The 19894-nt window shown below is 33.3% G+C and overlaps 1 protein-coding gene across 3 annotated transcripts in view; it reads left to right on the top strand.

The window, feature by feature from the left end:
- lhx4 (LIM homeobox 4) overlaps positions 1–17384 on the top strand; it is a 42537-nt gene extending 25153 nt beyond the window's left edge. For 2 of the 3 annotated variants that reach the window (XM_073909765.1, XM_073909766.1), the window contains 4 exons: positions 3322–3524; positions 10186–10340; positions 12475–12646; positions 15707–17384. In XM_073909765.1, the coding sequence (XP_073765866.1) occupies positions 3428–3524; positions 10186–10340; positions 12475–12646; positions 15707–16095 (813 nt within the window). In that variant the 5' untranslated portion in view covers positions 3322–3427 and the 3' untranslated portion in view covers positions 16096–17384. The remainder of the gene's footprint in view (positions 1–3321; positions 3525–10185; positions 10341–12474; positions 12647–15706) is intronic. The other variant, NM_001122973.1, reaches the window with a different exon arrangement.
- Positions 17385–19894: the final 2510 nt, after the last annotated feature.

Below are 19894 nucleotides of genomic sequence, written 5' to 3'. Positions count from 1 at the left end.
GAGGCGTTCTGTGCGTTTAGAGTGGTCTCTCTCTCTCTCTCTCTCTCTCTCTCTCTCTCTCTCTCTCTCTCTCTCTCTCTCCTCTCTCTCTCTCTCTCTCTCTCTCTCTCTCTCTCTCTCTCTCTGGTTCTGCTACATTGATCATGACCGTTTGTCAACTGCAGGCACATGACAAGCACAAACAAAGATGCCTGCCGTAGTATTCACAGATTTGCTAACTTATTACTGGTTTGATTGCTTATAAAATAGTCACATTTGCAACAGAACCCGGAATGATGGTCAGGCCAACAAGGCACAGGGTTAAGATTAGGTAAACAGTGAGTTAGTTAGCATGAACAAACAGTAAACCCTACTTTTATAACAATTAAAGTAGATAATAATGCTTAATCCCTAAAAGGAATTGTGTTCATTTAACATTGGTTTACTACATGAGCTATTTAAACCAACAGTGATCTATATTGCTATATAGCATTTATTAATCTTAGTAAATGGTGCATAATCTTTAATAAAGAGTTTTCACTGATTAACATAATGCTAAATTAGTTACAATATTGTGTGCTTACAATTAGCAATATTGCTGCAACATTTAATAATAACAATGCTTAAACCACAAAATTAATTTTGGTAACACTACAATATGGTTTCATGCACTGTAAAAAAATATATGATCATATATAATATATGTGTTTAGTTCATTTTAACTTACTTAAGCTAAGTTAATCATGTTTTAACTTAGTATTATTATTACTATTATTATTATTATTAGGTTATGCAAGCTGTTTTAAGCCAATTTGATGTAATGTAAGTTCAAATGACTCATAAGGTTAATTTGATTCAACATAAAAAATTAAGGCAACCAGTATTTTTTTACAGTATATGTTAGTCAGTTACTGCAATCTATGAACATTATTTGTAAAGCATTTAATAATTAGTTAATGATACAAATCTAAATTTAATTGATTTCTTATTCATTTGTTATCATTAGAAAACTACAGTAGTTATTTTGAACTAATAATGAAAAGTACTTTTACAACATTTAATTATATTATTATCTTAAATTGTAATTTTTTTTTGTTGAATCAAATTAACATTATTATGAGACATTTTAAGTTAAACTGACTTAACAGGTTATTTTTAGAATAAACTCCATTTGAAACATTACTCAACCTATTTTTTATTTAAATTTAGAATAAATCAAGTGTAATTCACTTAATTACCATAGTTATACATACAAGTTTTTTAAGTTTAGAACCTCAAATAAATTAAGCAGCTGAAATTGTTTAATTATTGTATGTTTTGAAACTTGCTGTTCATTTAGTTGCATGTAAGAAATAAATTCAACAACAACATTTTTGTTTTCCAGTATTTTTATTTTTTTTATTTTATACCACAGTTTTTCAGTATTTTACAAAAACAAATGTGCACTGTCCATATAAACATTATGAAAAATAACAAAAAAACATCAGTGTGCGGACTCAAAAATACGAAACAACATAAAATGCAAAATAAAGAGCAAAATCTACTCTGAAAAATATTGTTCTTGAGACATTATTGAAGTTTCTAGAGGTAGCTTACATTCACAACATATATATGCCCATCAGCAGAGCACAGCACCTTGACATATCCATTCCATTTAGCATTCTGATGTCCCCAACCATGATGGTTTCCGTCTTGTAGTTAAATTCCAAAGTAGAACAATCACCAATTGTCTTCACTTGCCCTTCAAGGTCCTCCTCAAATTACTGTGCATTATTGTAAAGCACTGCTAACATCAACTGTATTTACCAGGAGTAGCCAACACTCCAGTGAGAAAATTGATCTAATAATTAAATAAATCTCAGATATCTGTCTTTAAATTGTATTTTGTGCCAAACAGTCTGCCTAAAACTTGAGCTTTGAAATCCAGAAGTCTATTTGTGTAGAAAAATAGTGTTATCCACCCAATTTCTTTGGGTTGCTACAATTTAAATATAGTTTCAAACTAATTGACAGACATATTTACCTTTAAATTAACTGCATTTTCAGTTGATGTAATTATCAATATTTCCCCGTTGTGAAAACGTAATGAAATTATTCTGACAACTTAAAAGTTTTAATCTAATCAGCAATTTAGAATTTTTAACTTACAAACATGTATTTTACTATGTAGTAATAACAGACATTTAGAGTTATTTTTAGAGTGTGTTTTAATAAGCAGCAAAAGCCTTTTTTTTGTCTTGGATAAGTTAATTACCATAAAACTTCTTGTCATGACTAATTGCTTTAAATTTGAGTTAAATTGGTTGACATTTTGGTCCCACTTTATATTAGGTGTCCTTAACTACTACTGTATGTACCCAATCTATACATGTATACATACATTAATGTGTTTATATTGGAGAACACTGGTGCTCTTGAGGTGGGATATGGGTAAGGTTAGAGACAGGTTTGGTGGTATAGGTAGGTTTAAGATGTAATTACTGATTAACAGTGTAATTACATAAATTAATTACAGATGTAGTTACATGTGTGCATTTAATCAATCATTCATACAATGTAAAAACTTGTCTTTAGACAATAAATGCATTGTATCGATTTATTAATTTCAGTGTAAGTACATATTAGTTCAGGCCACTTAAATAAAGTGGGACCGACATTTCACAAGATTTTTTTGTTTCTTAAAGGTATAGTTAATTACAGTAGTTAACACAAGCTAACAATGAACAACACTCCTGCAGCATTCAATATTGTTGGTGACACCTAATCCTTACAATTAACTGGGTTGATACTTTACAATAAGCTTTATAGTTAACTACATTTGTTTGTATGAAATAGCAATTAACAATTATTCAACAGGAATTAATAATATTAGTTCAGAATAATTGCAACATTTAATTAGTTTTTTTAAGTTTGTATTTTCTAGAATCAAACATAAAGAATAAGAAACCAAATTTCCCAGGTTATAAAAAAAGACAAATGGGAGAAAATTACAGAATAACATTGCAAAATGTGCCTTGCTTTCAGTTAGTCTGTTAGTTTGAATATGTTCAAACATGTTAACTTGCAGCTGGAAGGGCATCGGCTGTGTAAAACATATGCTGGATAAGTTGGTGGTTCATTCCGCTGTGGCGATCCCTGTTGAATAAGGGGACTAAGCAGAAGGAAAATAAATAAATGAATGTGAACTGTTACCGTTAGCAACTTAATGCACTTTACATTAACAAACTATAATCAGCTTTGTATTACTGGCTTTAATACAGATGAATAAACGCTGCAGAGCACAAGCTGCCATTGTAAGTTTATCTTAGTGATGCGTTTTTCTGTTTATGTGTGTGTCTGCAGGCGTTTCGGGACAAAGTGTGCATCGTGCCAGCAGGGGATTCCTCCTACACAGGTGGTCCGGAAAGCTCAGGACTTTGTGTACCATCTTCACTGTTTTGCATGTGTGATGTGCAGCAGACAGTTGGCCACTGGAGATGAGTTCTACCTCATGGAGGACGGCAGACTCGTGTGCAAAGAGGACTACGAAACAGCCAAGCAGAACGGTGAGCTGCTGATTCCAGATCAGGGGAAATCAGGCCTTCTTCAGCTGTGCATTCTAAGCTATCTAACTTCTAATAATCAGCGTGATTGTGTTATAATTTGAGGAAGTATTCATATAAAAAAGAGCATATGTCTATTAGGATTTCAGAAATATACTGTAGTAAATGTACCTTTTTTCTTACCAAAAAGATATAGAAATAGATAGAAATTAAAGTTATAAACTTTTTGACAGTGTAAGTAATTATGCTGAATTCTTTTGATTCAATTGGTTGACATTTCACAAGAATGGTTTGGTTTGTTAACGTTATAGTTTACTACATTAGTTAACACAAACTAAAAAAGGACAATACTGCAGTATCACTTGATTGATACTTTGGTTTGTATTATAATAGTTTGTGTTAAATAGCGATGAACAATTACTCAACAACATTTAATGATCTTAGTTCATAATAATAAATAGTGTGCATTCTGAGCTACTAACTTTCAATAATCAACGTGATTGTGTTATAATCATAAATATTGCATAGGTTACTGGGTTAGATTACATGAATGATTTGACCGTAGTTAGTATATATATATATATATATATATATATATATATATATATTTTTTTTTTTTTTTTTTTTCTTCTAAATCTAAAAGGTAAAATTTGAAATCCTTCTCTTTAAATATATTTGTGTTATTTTATTACATGTGCTGGAGTGTTTTAAACTGAGACAAGCGAACTAAGGCCATAAAACATCACAGAACTGTGTCATGATGCTATATATATATATATATATATATATATATATATATATATATATATATATATATATATATATATATATATATATATATATATATAAACAAACTTTGAACAATAAATTATCAAAAACATTTATGAGATAACACGATTGTGTGTAAAATATAACTAATATATATATATATATATATATATATATATATATATATATATATATATATATATATATATATATATATATATATATATATATATATATATATATATATATATTGTAAAGATAGAAAAATTAATAGCCCCTTTAAGCTATATATTTTCCTGATAGTCTACAGAACAGACCATCATTATACAATAACTTGTGTAATTACCCTAACCTGCCTAGGTAACCTAATTAACCTAGTTAAGCCTTTAAATGTCACTTTAAGCTGTGTAGAAGTGTCTTGAAAATATATAGTCAAATATTATTTACTGTCATCATGGTAAAGATAAAATAAATCAGTTATTAGAAATGAGTTATTAAAATTATAATCTTTAGAAATGTGTTAAAAAATCTTCTCTCCATGAAACAGAAATTTTGAAAAAATAAATAAATAAATAAACAGGGGGCTAATAATTCTGACTTCAGCTGCTATTATAAATATACAGGGTAATTCAAAAAGAATACCAAACTTTAAAAATCTGTATTTAATCAAAAAACCATGATAGAACCTTGGTTAATTAATCAATGTGAAGAGTACTTAAAAAATATCAGAGCTTGCTTAAATCGACAACAGAAAAAGCTTAGCTCTCTTTTTCTTCTTTGCAGGGTTCTCGATTTTCAAAGTTTTGGTATTCTTTTTGAATCACCCTGTATAATAAGCCATGACTAGCTATAAAACCTGTGCGATTATTTTATATAAAATATAAACAAACACCAAAAAAAGATGAAACACAGAAATCAAGACATCAATAAGACATCACAAGTCCCATGTATATAAAATATAAATATCTACTTTTATTGAACATGCAAATATATTTAATAAAAATATACATTTATTTAAAATATAATTGCAAATATTAAATGTTGTAAAATGATCAGTTTTATTATATGTATTACATATATTTGTAATAAACAATGAATAGGAATACATATGCAAATTTCATAACTCTACATACGTTTATATTTAGATAAAATGATTTAACAAAGCTTCTTTAAAAACTCAGATGATTAAAAATGATTAAACATTGATATATGTATTGAAAAACAAACAATATATATATATATATATATATATATATATAWATATATATATATATATATATATATATATATATATATATATATATTTTTTTTTTATATATATATATGTTATAGAAAAATATTAAATGCAAATTTATAAAAAGAGGAAAAATCAAGAGAAGCATGAGTTACATACAAGGGTTTTACCAATTACTAATCACCCATTTGAGTTGAATCTAGCTGCTGAATTGCCACACGTCAAGCTTTTATAGAGCCTGCATGTGGTTTGCGCAGTGGATGCTTTGCTGAAGCCTCGGCCCACTTTACTAGATTTTCTGTCCCAATTGGAAATCATTGTGACAGCAGAGTTCAGGAGAGGAGATGCTGTAATTAACTTCTTCTTTTACAATCATACCGAGACGCTGAGAGATCAGAGGAGGCAGCGGGATGATAGTAAGGAGACAAAATCATCATTAACTGCAGTCTCACGGGGTCTCCGTGTCTGCATATTAAGTCTCTGGGTGGTCTGACCTCTCATGGATCTGCCTCTGAAAGCCCCTCGTGCTGTATTTATGGAGATTTCTGTGGGCCGTTGATTGATTATATTAAGTGATGCAATGCACTTTTATGGTAGGGCCCCAATAACTCGCACCGGCATGCCATTCTCCACCGAGATTTATTCCCTTTTCCGGCACAGTGTGACAGTTTCAGGAGAGTATCGACTGGCCATGTGTGAGCACTCGCTCTCATCGCAAAACACTCTTCCATACTCGTACTTCAAGCAGCAGACATGAACCGCTCACCTGCTGCATGGGGGATTTACATGGCTTCAGGGATTTACTTTTTAGGGGGAGAATGCCAGTGCCAAAATAGGCTTCAATATTTTCATGCAGTTCATTCCAATGTGGCGATTTATAATGTAAAAGAACATAGAAGTACATCAATCTTTATAATATCTGTTATCATAAATATTTTTAAAAAATTTTAATTGTAGAAAAAACACTTGAAATGTAATGTGAAAATACACGTTTTTACATTTTTAATTCTCCCTCCCTCCCCTAAAGCATCCAAAATCAGTTGAACAGGTAAATGGATTGCTATATATGGGCTAAGGCAAAGAAAAACATATGAAGAGTTCAGATGAAAAAACCTCTAAATGCCATCTGAAAAATGAGCATGATTTATGTTGAGTTATTGCACTTTGAAAACCATGAAAAGAACTTATTCTTTGCCAAAAATGTAAAATTACTGAACCTAAACACTGGAGCCTGAAATAAATGGCCGTTTTAGAAGAAATTTCAGACTGCATTTAAAGATTTTTGCATCTAATCTCTTCATATACTGTATTCCACATAGAAAAATACACATATACACATTTCAAACAATTAACCAGTAGCGTGAGAGGTAATTGCTTGTGTCATTGTATGGTTATGTTCCAAAAATTGTATAAACAGATCCCAAATTTTATGGTACACCTTTTATTTGCCCTTTATATTGTAGGTGATTCTTTCCAGTGCAATGTAATGTGTCAAGTCTTTCAGCCAGTGGTCAATGGATGGTCAATCTATGTTCTTCCAATAGAGTGCTATCAAACGCCTTGCAATAACAAGACACGTCAATCATTTTAGTTTGATAAACCGGTAATGACAAACTTACAGGAAATAAACCCAAAGCACATATTTCAGGTGTAACTGGAATTGGTTTAAAAAAAATGAGGAGATTAATGTGATTACGTTTTGCCAGAAAATCTTAGCCACCTCACATTCCCAGATACAGTGAAAGAATGTTCCTGTTTTTTGCATTTGAAACATATATCTGGGATGTTTGGGTTAAACTTGTTTAGTTTTTCAGGTGTGATTTAGGTGGACATTGCTTAGTTGTATTGGATCATTTTAAATCTATTATGAAGTTCTGGGATTTAACACATATTTGGCTTCATTCTAAATCTGTCAGGTCATATTGCAAATCCAACACAATCTCACGGCAATTCGTAACTTTTTCATTTAGTGGCTAATTCGTATGAATTCTTACGATCTAATTCGTACAATTTAGTACGATTTGCTCATCCCCCAATGACGGTTGGGGTTAGGGGTGGGGTCAGGTGCCACGCCTCCTTTTTAAAATCGTACCATTTCGTACGACTGAACTCGTACGAATTCGTACGAATTAGCCACTAAACTGGCAAAACGTAAAATACTTACGTTTTCTCGTGAGATCAGGCTGTGCAAATCTGTACACCAAGAATCTTTCTTGGATTGTGATGTTTCTTAAGAGCCATTGACTTGCTATAAAACAATGAAATATAAATTGTCATAGGATTTTCATAAAACATTCTAGCTAGTGAGTAGTTTTGCTTAATATTAATATAGCTGTGAATTTGTAAGTATTTTAAAAAAAATGTGTCATTGGAATTCTTAATTATTCATTAAAGTTTTTAAACGACATCAGTGTATCTCCTTCAAATAAGTGCCCAATCTTTCTGACACCTTTTAATGCCCTTTTTTTTAAAGCCAAAATATATTTTTTTAATTCTTTGTTTCTCCAGATAGGGGAAATATAAGAAAGATTCGGGACCTTTCCTTGGAAACACTGAGCATCATTCCATAACATTAAGGTGTTTAAACAGTGGTTTTCAGTGGTCTTTTTAATTTTTTTTATATAAATCAGAGTATAAATACATCTCCATATCCATCCCTTTTGCTATCGTTGATTCTATTTATCCTAAAGATTTGTAAACAGTTCTAAGTGAAGTAAGTGGTGTTTTTGAAAAGTTTTATTGTATTTTAAAAGAAAATGTAGCAGCATTTTGTAGGTTTAATTTACAGTTTGAACCCAAAAATGAGCAGTCTGTCAGATGAAGAAGAGCCGGAGTCAGAGATTCAATCAGAAAGAAAGTTTACTGAAAATAGTTTGCAGTCTCATCAGCAGAAGCCAGCTTCAACACTCACAAATAAGTTCGTAGGCCGCTCTCCTTAAAATCATAACCCATCGCTGGGAAACATCCATACACACTTATTCACTATGGACAATTTAGCCTATTCAATTCACCTATACCTCATGTCTTTGGACTGTGAGGGAAACCGGAGCACCCGGAGGAAACCCACGCGAATGTGGGTAGAACATGCAAACTCCACACAGAAATGCCAACTGACCCGACTGAGGTTCAAACCAGCGACCTTCTTGCTGTAAGGCGACAGCACTACCTACTGCACTACTGCGTAGCCGGCAAATATTCAATTAATTTCAATTAATTTCATTTGTATTTCTACAATGCTTTTACAATGTAGATTGTGTCAAAGCCGCTTAACATAGAAGTCCAGATTTCGGAGTTGAAGTCTAGTTCAGTGTGGTTTAATTTTCACTACTGAAAGTTCAAACACTGAAGAGCAAATCCATCGATGCGCAGCTCCAAAAGTCCCAAACCAAGCAGGCTAGTCGTGCAAAAAAAAACACCAATTGACAAAGTGAAGGAGAAAAATAAAAACATAGAGAGAAACCAGGCTCTGTTGGGCACGACCATTTCTCCTCTGGCCAAACTTCCTGTGTAAAATATCACTTTAGACATAATTAACACGTAGCAAATAGCAATATGAACAGTTGATTCATTAATCCAGGTCCACTCAAGAGGTCGCAATGACCTCAATGAGCTGATTTGGGAGCTTCTGAGAATAGAGTTTTGATAGACAAAAATGGGGATGTCAGGGGTGTCCTGCAAAGTTTAGTTCCAACCCCAACCAGAAACACATTGGCTAGCCAATCAAGCTCTTACTAGGCTTTCTAGAAACATCCTTGCAGGTGTGTCGGAGCAAGTTGGAGCTAAAACCTGAAGGACAGCAGCTCTCCAGGACCTAGTCTGGACACCCCTGTTCTAAGTAAACGTTCCTAAATATATTCTGGAATTAGGTCATGTTTAACTTTATTCGTTAGTCAAAATGATTTCAAAGATGAAATACTGATTCAAATACTCATATGAATATGGTTATGAGAAAAAGGATAAATGTTGATCCTTTACGGAATGTATTTAAAGACAGAAATCCAACCCCATTATTTTTTTAAATCAAGCAACGGAACTTTTTAAAATATCAAATAGTTGTCAGAAATTAATTATGAGTATTAAACATTTTGAATCATAAATACAAGAATGGATTACATTATTATTAAGTAGAAGAAAAAACATTTGAGGCGACACAGTGGCGCAGTAGGTAGTGCTGTCGCCTCATAGCAAGAAGGTCGCTGGGTCAGTTGGCGTTTCCGTGTGGAGTTTGCATGTTCTCCATGTGTTGCTGTGGGTTTCTTCTGGGTGCTCTGGTTTTCCCCATCCAATTCATATATATATATATATATATATATATATATATATATATATATATATATATATATATATATATATATATATATATATATATATATATATATATATATATATACTATTTTTCTAGCATTAAATACAATCATATGGCCCGATTTAATTAGGCTTTAACTTTATAATATTAAATATAAATATATTAAATATATATTTTCAAGTAAGAATTAAGTATTTGTTAACTAAAAATAACTCTGATTGTAGTTTTATTCCACATCATCTCAATAATTGAATTGGGTGGATCTGTTTATCCAGCCAAAAGCAGACCGAGGCCTCAGTTACAGTCCTCTTCAGTGACAGTCTTGTAAACAAATGCCTATAATTTGTGTGTTTCAGATGATTCAGAAACAGGAGCAAAACGTCCACGCACCACCATCACAGCCAAACAGCTGGAAACTCTCAAAAGCGCCTATAAGAACTCGCCAAAACCAGCAAGACACGTGCGAGAGCAACTTTCCTCAGAAACGGGCCTGGACATGAGAGTGGTGCAGGTAAGACTACAACTACATCAAACATAATATCCCACTCTAAACCACATGCCAAATTCCGGGATTTTTCACTGGCTAAAAAGCTGGACTTCTATAACTTATAATGAATAAATAACCGGCAGCTGTTGTTTCCTTCCAGAATTGTAGGATTCTGTGATCAACGAATTTAACGCAAAGTCATGGTGCAAAATTTAGAGGAGTTTAAAAATGTTTTAATTGCCGCAGATATGAATTGGCCGACAAGGACACTGTTCAAATTCCTTCTGTGCCATCTGCAATGTTTTATATTCAATAACATTATATTCACATGTAGAAAGTTCTCATTTGGTGTCTGACCCATTTTAGATGCATTATCATGCACATTCAGCAAAAACCTATTTGAATAAGACTACATTTGTTGCATCAATCGCTAAAATTGTCATTTGTATTATGATTTGTTTTATGTTGTTGTTGAGGAGATTTGAACCATCATATTTTCATCATTTAGAGTCATTCTTGTATCAAATATGAATCAAATATGCTTACACTGTAAAAAATGCCAGGTTCCACACAATCGATTTGGGTTAGGGCAACATGAAGGAGTTAAGTTAACATTAGTTTTTACAAATTTAAATGAATTGAACATAAAATAGTTCAGTTGCCCAAACCCCCCCCCCCCCCCCCCCCAACCAAAAAAGTGAAAAAAAAATCAAGAATTGTGTTGTTTCAACTCAATTTTAATAGATATTTTGAACAAACAGCAAATGCCATTTTTAAGTGTATGGTGAAGAGGTAAATCTTGGTTTCTATCAGTGCTTGATTTAAATAAATAACACAGACCAATGGTTCTTGAGGTCAAAAAACATAAGTGTAAAATGTGATGTGCATTCAACTTAAGCTCTTTAGACCATACGCCGGACGTTTCTCAGAGTTTCGCTGCAATGTCTTTAAAAAATATATTATTTAGGCCTATTTTCATTATTTATTTATTTTTCATTATTTGTTTATTATTATATACAATAATTGAGACATAAAATAAAATAGCAAACACTGAACATCTCTCTATATTTAGGCTTTATTTATTTATTTAGGCCTACTTATTTGTACTGAATGTTTCTGCTTTTATTTTAGTTGCCTTTTATTTCTTCAATTGTATTTCCAAAATGAATCCTCATTGAACTTAACAAGTTAACAATGATAATAACGTGTGTTAACAAATTTTTAATGATTGATATAGGAATTATAATGCTTTTTTATTGTTTTATCTTTATTTATAAGTAAAGTAGCATATTTACAGCTGGTGTAAAGACTATTTCTGTTCGTTCGCATCCTGTCCCTTTGTGGCCCCTGGCGGCATATTCACAAACTACGGTCATACATAAAAAAACACTTGCTTGCCCATTTAAAGCGGAGGCAGTATTTGCCTGGGCGGTAATGGCCACACTGAACTCTCACCTACTGTATGAGTGTATATAGCAAAACAAAACAAGAAATTTTGGCTTAATCATTGAGAGAATTTGCTTTTTATTTCATTTTATTTCAAGCCACAATAATTCAAAATTTTCTGTGATTTTTCCATGACTTTTCCTGAAACAGACCTTTTAAAAATACATGACATTTCAGAAATTCCATGACCTGTTGGTAGAGCTGCACGATACTGGAAAAAACTTACATTGCAATATTTTGACTTTCTGCAATTTATATTGTGATATTTTACAAGATAGCTTAATTAATTAACTTAATAATTTTAGACTGATTGTATTGATTTTGCATAAAATAACATAAAACAAATTAGGGAAAAAGTAGAGCAAATATACAAGTGAAGAAATCTAAAAGTATACAGGTAGAGAAATAAAATAATCAGTTGTACAATAGAGGCGTATATTCTTCATTGTGTAAATAATTAATACAATCAATCTTTGTTAAAGCTACAAACGCAAAAGTTCTTTGAGCTCAAATGCTTTTGACTCGCTTCAAATTTACACAAGCTTTAAAAACACAATTGAGAAACTTTTTACTTTATGCTAAACTGAAATGACTCCAAACTTCTATATGTGACTATTGCAGAACCACCCATCGCTATAGACGCTAAAGCAATATATTGTGCAGCCCTAGTTGATGTAAACTCTGATGTTTAATGAGGCTTTTATGTCTACAGGTGTGGTTTCAGAACAGACGGGCAAAAGAAAAACGGCTGAAGAAAGACGCGGGCCGGCATCGGTGGGGTCAGTTCTACAAAAGCGTCAAACGCAACAGAGGCTCCAGTAAAACAGAGAAGGAAAGCTCAGCCGACGATGCAGGACTCAGTGACAGTGAGCTCAGTTTCAGAGGTCCGTCTCTTTACATCTGCCACCACTCTAAGACTTATTATTCTTGTCAAAACCTTCATAAATTCATTTCCTTTCCCTTTCATTTAGAAAAACACACCATTTGATGAATGGTTTGTAATATTCAAATGAGGTTCATTTTATGATTATTCTTTTTTTTTTTTTTTTGTCGGCCCGTTTTGAGAACTCATAAAAGTCTAGAGCTGCTTTCAAATGGAGGTCGTGTTTACGAGAAATGAAAGCAGCGATGCGCAAACTCTATAAAAATGGTGAAGCTTTTAGTCAATTAGAGAGGCAGCATGCAGTGGCTTTGTAGTTGTTTGAAAGAACAGAGTAAGGTTTGTGCTCCTGTGTGTTTGGAGAGTAAATCACAAATACTGCATATCTGATCTTTACAGGTGTTACTAAACCTCTTTTTAAATTCCCTTTCATAGAAAATCTGTTCACTCAGTGGCCATATTTACAATGCCATCATGCAGCTGCTTAAGTGCTGTGTATATGAGTCATGAAATCCCAATAACTGCTTGATAAACTGCCATTTAAAATCAGGAACAAAATCTGACATGAGTAGAGATGAGATGAGTTGAGATGAGATGAGATAAGATGAGCTGAGATGAGATGAGTTGAGATGAAATTAGTTGAGATGAGGTTGAGATGAGATTAGATGAGATGAGTTTAGATGATATGAGATGAGTTGAGATGAAATTAGCTGAGATGAGATCAGATCAGATGAGTTGAGTTTAGATGAGTTGAGTTGAGATGACATGAGTTGAGTTGAAATAAGATGAGATTAGATTAAATGAGATGAGTTAAGATGAGATCAGATAAATTGAGTTGAGATGAGTTGAGATCAGATGGTAGAGTTTAGATGAGTTGAGTTGAGATGACATGAGTTGAGTTGAAATAAGATGAGATTAGATTAAATGAGATGAGTTAAGATGAGATCAGATAAATTGAGTTGAGATGAGATCAGATGAGTTGAGTTTAGATGAGTTGAGATGAAATGAGTTGAGTTGAAAAAAAGATGAGATTAGATTAAATGAGATAAGTTAAGATGAGATCAGATAAATTGAGTTTAGATGAGTTGAGATCAGATGGTAGAGTTTAGATGAGTTGAGTTGAGATGACATGAGATGAGATGAGTTGAGATCAGATGAGCTGAGTTGAGATCAGATGAGATGAGCTGAGTTGAGATGAGATTAGATGAGTTGAGATAAGATGACATGACATGAGTTGAGATGAGATGAGTAAGTTGAGATTAGATGAGCTGAGATCAGATGAGATCAGATTAGTTGAGATGAGATGAGATTAGATGAGCTGAGATCAGATGAGTTGAGATGAGATGAGATTAGATGAGCTGAGATAAGATGAGATCAGATGAGTTGAGATTAGATGAGATCAGATGAGTTGAGATGAGATTAGATGAGTTGAGATGAGATTAGATGAGTTGAGATGAGATCAGATGAGCTGAGATGAGTTGACTTGAGTTGAGATGAATTGAGATGAGATTAGATGAGTTGAAATGAGATCAGATGAGTTGAGTTGAGATGAGATGAGATGGGATGACATGAGATGAGTTGAGATGAGATTAGATGAGCTGAGATCAGATGAGATTAGATGAGTTGAGATGAGATCAGATGAGTTGAGATGAGATTAGATGAGCTGAGATCAGATGAGATCAGATGAGTTGAGATGAGATCAGATGAGTTGAGATGAGATGAGATCAGATGAGTTGAGATAAGATCAGATGAGTTGAGATAAGATCAGATGACTTGAGATGAGATCAGATGAGCTGAGATGAGATGGGATGACATGAGATGAGTTGAGATGAGATTAGATGAGCTGAGATCAGATGAGATTAGATGAGTTGAGATGAGATTAGATGAGCTGAGATCAGATGAGATTAGATGAGTTGAGATGAGATCAGATGAGTTGAGATGAGATGAGATTAGATGAGCTGAGATCAGATGAGATCAGATGAGTTGAGATGAGATCAGATGAGTTGAGATGAGATCAGATGAGTTGAGATAAGATCAGATGAGTTGAGATAAGATCAGATGAGTTGAGATGAGATCAGATGAGCTGAGATGAGATGAGTTGAGTTGAGATTAATTGAGATGAGATTAGATGAGTTGAAATGAGATCAGATGAGTTGAGATGAGATGAGATCAGATGAGTTGAAATGAGATCAGATGAGTTGAGATGAGATGAGATCAGATGAGTTGAAATGAGATCAGATAAGTTGAGATGAGATGAGATCAGATGAGTTGAGATGAGATCAGATGAGTTGAGATGAGACAAGATGAGTTGAGATGAGATTAGATGAGTGAGATGAGATCAGATGAGTTGAGATGAGATCAAATGAGTTGAGATGAGATTAGATGAATTGAGATTACTTTAATCTTACTATGTAATGGTAAACCGAACACAGATGACACTGTACTGAAAAACAAAACAAAAAATAAATAAATAAATGTAATGGCTGTAATTTTGATAAAGTTTCAAAAGTGTTGACAGTTTTGCTTCATGGGCAAATTTGAATAGTACACTCTTAGAAATCATGGTTCTTTATTGGCATTGAGGGTTCCATATAGAATCGTTATATTCCCGGACAGGGTCTTCGAGATAGGGATAGGTTCTTTCGATTCCTTAAACTAAGAAAAAATGGTCCTTTTAAGTGTTCACTGACGGATTTTTTTGGGATCCTACAAAAATGTGTCAAATGTGTACTGTCTTGAAGGGGGTGGGGCATGTCAAATACAGGAGAGCATTTGATTAGTTACAATTTGACAAGAAACTGAAGTATGAGATGACGTGAATAAAATTGTTGATCCATTTAGGCGGAAGTGACAAACTACAAGCTTTACATGTTCATATCAGTTTTAAATCTCCTAAATGGTCACTGTTTTGGAGCACACTGACTTATAGATATTCTAAAACTAACAATACTGATACTAAACATCTAAAAACTTTATTTTAGTTTCATGAGACTTTTAGGAGCTGTTGTATTGTGTATTATGAGTGAAACGTTTTGAAACTGATGTTGTGTTTTCTTTCTAACAGATGATCAGATCCTGTCAGACTTGGGTCATGCTAACGGCCTGTACGGAAGTGTCGGCGACGTCTCTAATGGTAACATGCTCAACGGGAGCTTCTCTTTGGATGGAGGCGGGCAGCCTTACCATGACCTGCGGGCAGGGAGTCCCTATGGCCTGCCTCAGTCGCCCTCGTCCATCACTTCCCTGCCAGGCCACACTCCTCTACTCAACAACTTAGGCTTCAGCATGGACGGCCTCATGGGTCAGGCCGGTCAGCCCAGTGTGGGTCAAGCTCTGAGAGCCATGGCCGGAGGCCCCACCTCTGACCTATCCACAGGAAGCAGCACGGGATACCCAGACTTCCCCACCAGCCCGGCCTCATGGCTCGATGAAATGGACCACTCTCAGTTCTGAGGTCAGACACTATGAGGGAAAGTGCGCTACTATGGACAACATTTTATCGACGTAATTCCCAGAACTGGCCACGATTGACAGTGTTCGGTGTGGGCAAACCCCCATGGAATGCCTGCACTGTATCATTTTGTAACTCGTATTTTTTCATCGTTCTCAAAACTGGATTGGAGGATTTCCAGCATGAGAACCCCCCAGGCCACCCTGGAAAATTAATCACGATCCAACGCGTTTTTGAGAACAGGAGGGTTCCATGCATGTTTCCGAATGAGGAGGAAAATCGTCCACATTCAAAATGCCGACGCACTTTAATGTATGTTCCTCCTCGACTGAATACTGGAAACAGAGGAGCGCACCGAGCAAGGAGAGATATTTAAACAAGTGGCACAAGTGTATCTTTCCTATTTACAAGGGGTTGGGATTTTAATGGTTGACACTTTCTAAACGGCTCTACTAGAGACGGTCCTTCTCGTCAACAGGCCTGAAGAACAGAAAAAGGTTATTTTTTAATAAGGACGAATCCGCATGCACTGCTCTGAGTTTTAAAATCTCTGTGTCAATGCTTCTTTTTGGTCATATCCAGGAAGATAGATTGAAATTAAGGTTATTATTTATTTATTTTTTGGTATTACCACATTGAAATGTGTTTTCGTTCCTAGTCATTGCTCCATGAGCAAAACTTTATATATTTCAATGCATTTGGATGTTATTTATTTCAGAGCAGATGACAGTAGTGGATTTCCATTACACAGACACAAGTACCTTTATGGCCTGATCAGTTATTATCAAGCAAACCAAGTGAAAGGGAAACTTACTCTGCTATTTTCTTTCTTATTAGACACGTTTAAGCAACAACTGTGAGGATTTCATGTTATTTATTTCTATTTTGGGTACCAGTGTCAGTATTATGAAGGGTTGAGTTATGGGGAAGACTACAGTGATGTTATAAACACAAGGAGAATCATTTTCAGTTCGATACTGCAAAATTGGACCCACACACTGGTAAAAGGGATGTTATGCTGAAAAAGTGAACATAAGCTAATAAGAGCAACATGGAGGAAAACAAGAAGAAAAATAACCATGTTTTTGTTGAGTCTTAATGGCTGTAAATTTTGTAAAGTCTCAAAAAGTGTCGACAGTCTTGTTTCATGAGCACTATTTATTGCTATGGATCTTTGGAAAAAAAAAAGAGCACTGAATTTAGTCCTATATGCCTTCTGTCCAATGGTATGAATTGTGTACAGTCAAATCTATATGGAGAAATAAAGTCGAATCGTCTTTGGGTTACTGCATACTCTTTATTTTATGTTTTATTTATATATTTTATTATTATTTATTTATTTATTTTTACTTCAGACTGTTTATGACTGCAAAGTTAAAAGAAAAGGCTTGGCTTAACACACAATACTTGTTTTGTAGAAAATCAGTTTGATTTCCATTTAAATAAACACATTACACACACTGTAAACAATGTCCTTTGGGGTTTTAAAAATGGAGTCTGGAAAACGTTTTGGAATAAAAACGCATAAAATTTTAAAATGATAAATAAAATGATGATTAGAATTTAAGATAAGCATAGTTATATAAAAGAAAATAGAATACATTTTGACTTAAAATAATATAGTAATTACAGGCTAAATAATACAAAATATATGATTATTCAAAATAAGAAAAACCATAAAAAATGCAATACAACTATTCAAACTATTAAAATTTAGTTTATTTAATACATTTAATTAAACTAAATACTTTCCATATTTTAAATAATATTTAACTTTATTTTATGTTTTATTTATATATTTTGTTTCTTTTTTTTATGACTGCAAAGTTAAAGAAAAGGCTTGACTTAACACACGATAGTTGTTTTGTAGAAAATCAGTTTGATCCCAATTCAAAAAGCACATTGAACACATTGTAAAAAATGTCACTTTTTGTAAGAAAAGGAAAACTTTTTGGAATAAAAAGGCATCAAAATGTAAAAATAATAATACTTAAAATGATAATTATAATTTAAGATTATCATAGTTATATAAAAGCAAATAGAATACATTTTAAATTAAAATATTATAATATTTAAAGGCTAAATAATACAAAATACATGATTATTCAAAATAAGATATAAAAATATATAATATAATTAATTAAATTAAAAATGTAACTACACTAACTATTAAAATACGATTAAATAAACTAAACACTCATATCTTTTAATATTATTTTATAACTACATACAGGTTATACAGCTCTTTATTTTATGTTTTATTTATATATTTTATTTTTTTTTTACTTCAGATTGTTCATGACTGCAACGTTAAGGAAAAGGCTTGAATTAACATCCAATAGTTGATAGAAAATCAGTTTGATTTCCATCCAGGGATAACTTTTTGGAATAAAAAGGCATTAAAATGTAAAAATAATAATAAATGATTATTATAATTTAAGAAAAGCACAGTTATATATAAGTAAATATAATACATTTTGATCTTAAATAATATAATAATTACAGGCTAAATAATAAAAAAAATTATGATTAAGTTTACAAAAATATGATGCCATTAATTCAATTTAAAATTTAGGCCTGATTATACAACCTATTAAAATACAACTAAACTAAATCCATATTTTCAAATAACATTTCAGATGTATACACCTAATATTGGGTTTTGTATAAATAAATAGATGCATTTAACAAATTTAGATGGGGGTGACACATTTTTGGTGGCACAAAATGGAACAAAGGCAAAACATTTCTACAAAGCCAGCGCGCGCACACACAAACATGTGGAACCTGTTCTCGGACGCGCATCTGTTCGCCGGCTCCACACACTCATCCTTCTGCTTCCATAGACTGAAGCAGATTGCTGTTTAGTCAAACCTTCCCTAATCCTCTAAACGTTACCTAATTGTAAACTGCTCTGTGAAACGAGGACAAACAGACGTTCCCAACGACCAGAAACACACAACTGTGAGTGAAAATAACCGCATTCAAAACACCACTATCACGCGCGTTTTGGTTTTGATGGATGGAGTTCGATCCGCTTGTGAACGCGCATGATTACATTTACAAAAAAGGGTCATAAATAATGACTAGATGGATTTATATTGTAGGTTATATGCTATGGACAGAGCCACTAGGTGCATTTCAACTTTTTGAGACTTGTTTTATTGGGTTTTAAAACCACTTTCTAAACATTTGTACCAAAAAAGCGCCAAATGTGTTATCTAAATTACTCAAATGCCGTGGTTAGGATACATTTCAGCTTGACGTATGAATGTGAAGCAATATTTATGGAATAAACAGGAAAAGAGGGTCTTTAATAGCAAAGCGGGCGCTCTTAGCAGAGAAACGCGCCACAAATGAGCTGATTTCACTCAGGCATTGATTGGGGCTGCCGCGGCCATTAATGTACGGCCTTTAATAGTTCACTCTTACAAAGATAAACAGCGACAAAGACAGTTGGGATAATTTACACGCCACTTACAGCACTAGTATACATATAAATCTGGGCAAATTCCTGCACTGTTGCTTTTGCAAAGATGACAAACACAAGCGCAAATGCCATTATCATCGATCTGCGAGCTTTTATTACGAACTTCCTGAAGCCAACGATTCACCAGGCTCCCGGGTGAGAAGGAATAAATTAACATGCAAATAGTTATTCAGCCTAAATTTAATCTGGGCTGCATGGAAGGAGTATTTTTCTTGTGTGTGTGTGTGTGTGTGTGTGTGTGTGTGTTGTGCACTGACATCTTGTTTGGCATTTTAATTCAGCAGCCATACAAATATAGAAAGGGTCATTTA

Source organism: Danio rerio, chromosome 8 (assembly GCF_049306965.1).
Source record: "Danio rerio strain Tuebingen ecotype United States chromosome 8, GRCz12tu, whole genome shotgun sequence".
NCBI classification, from domain to species: Eukaryota; Metazoa; Chordata; class Actinopteri; order Cypriniformes; family Danionidae; genus Danio; species Danio rerio.
The sequence above is the reverse complement of the archived record's forward strand: the minus strand, read 5'-3'. Positions and strand labels throughout refer to the sequence as shown.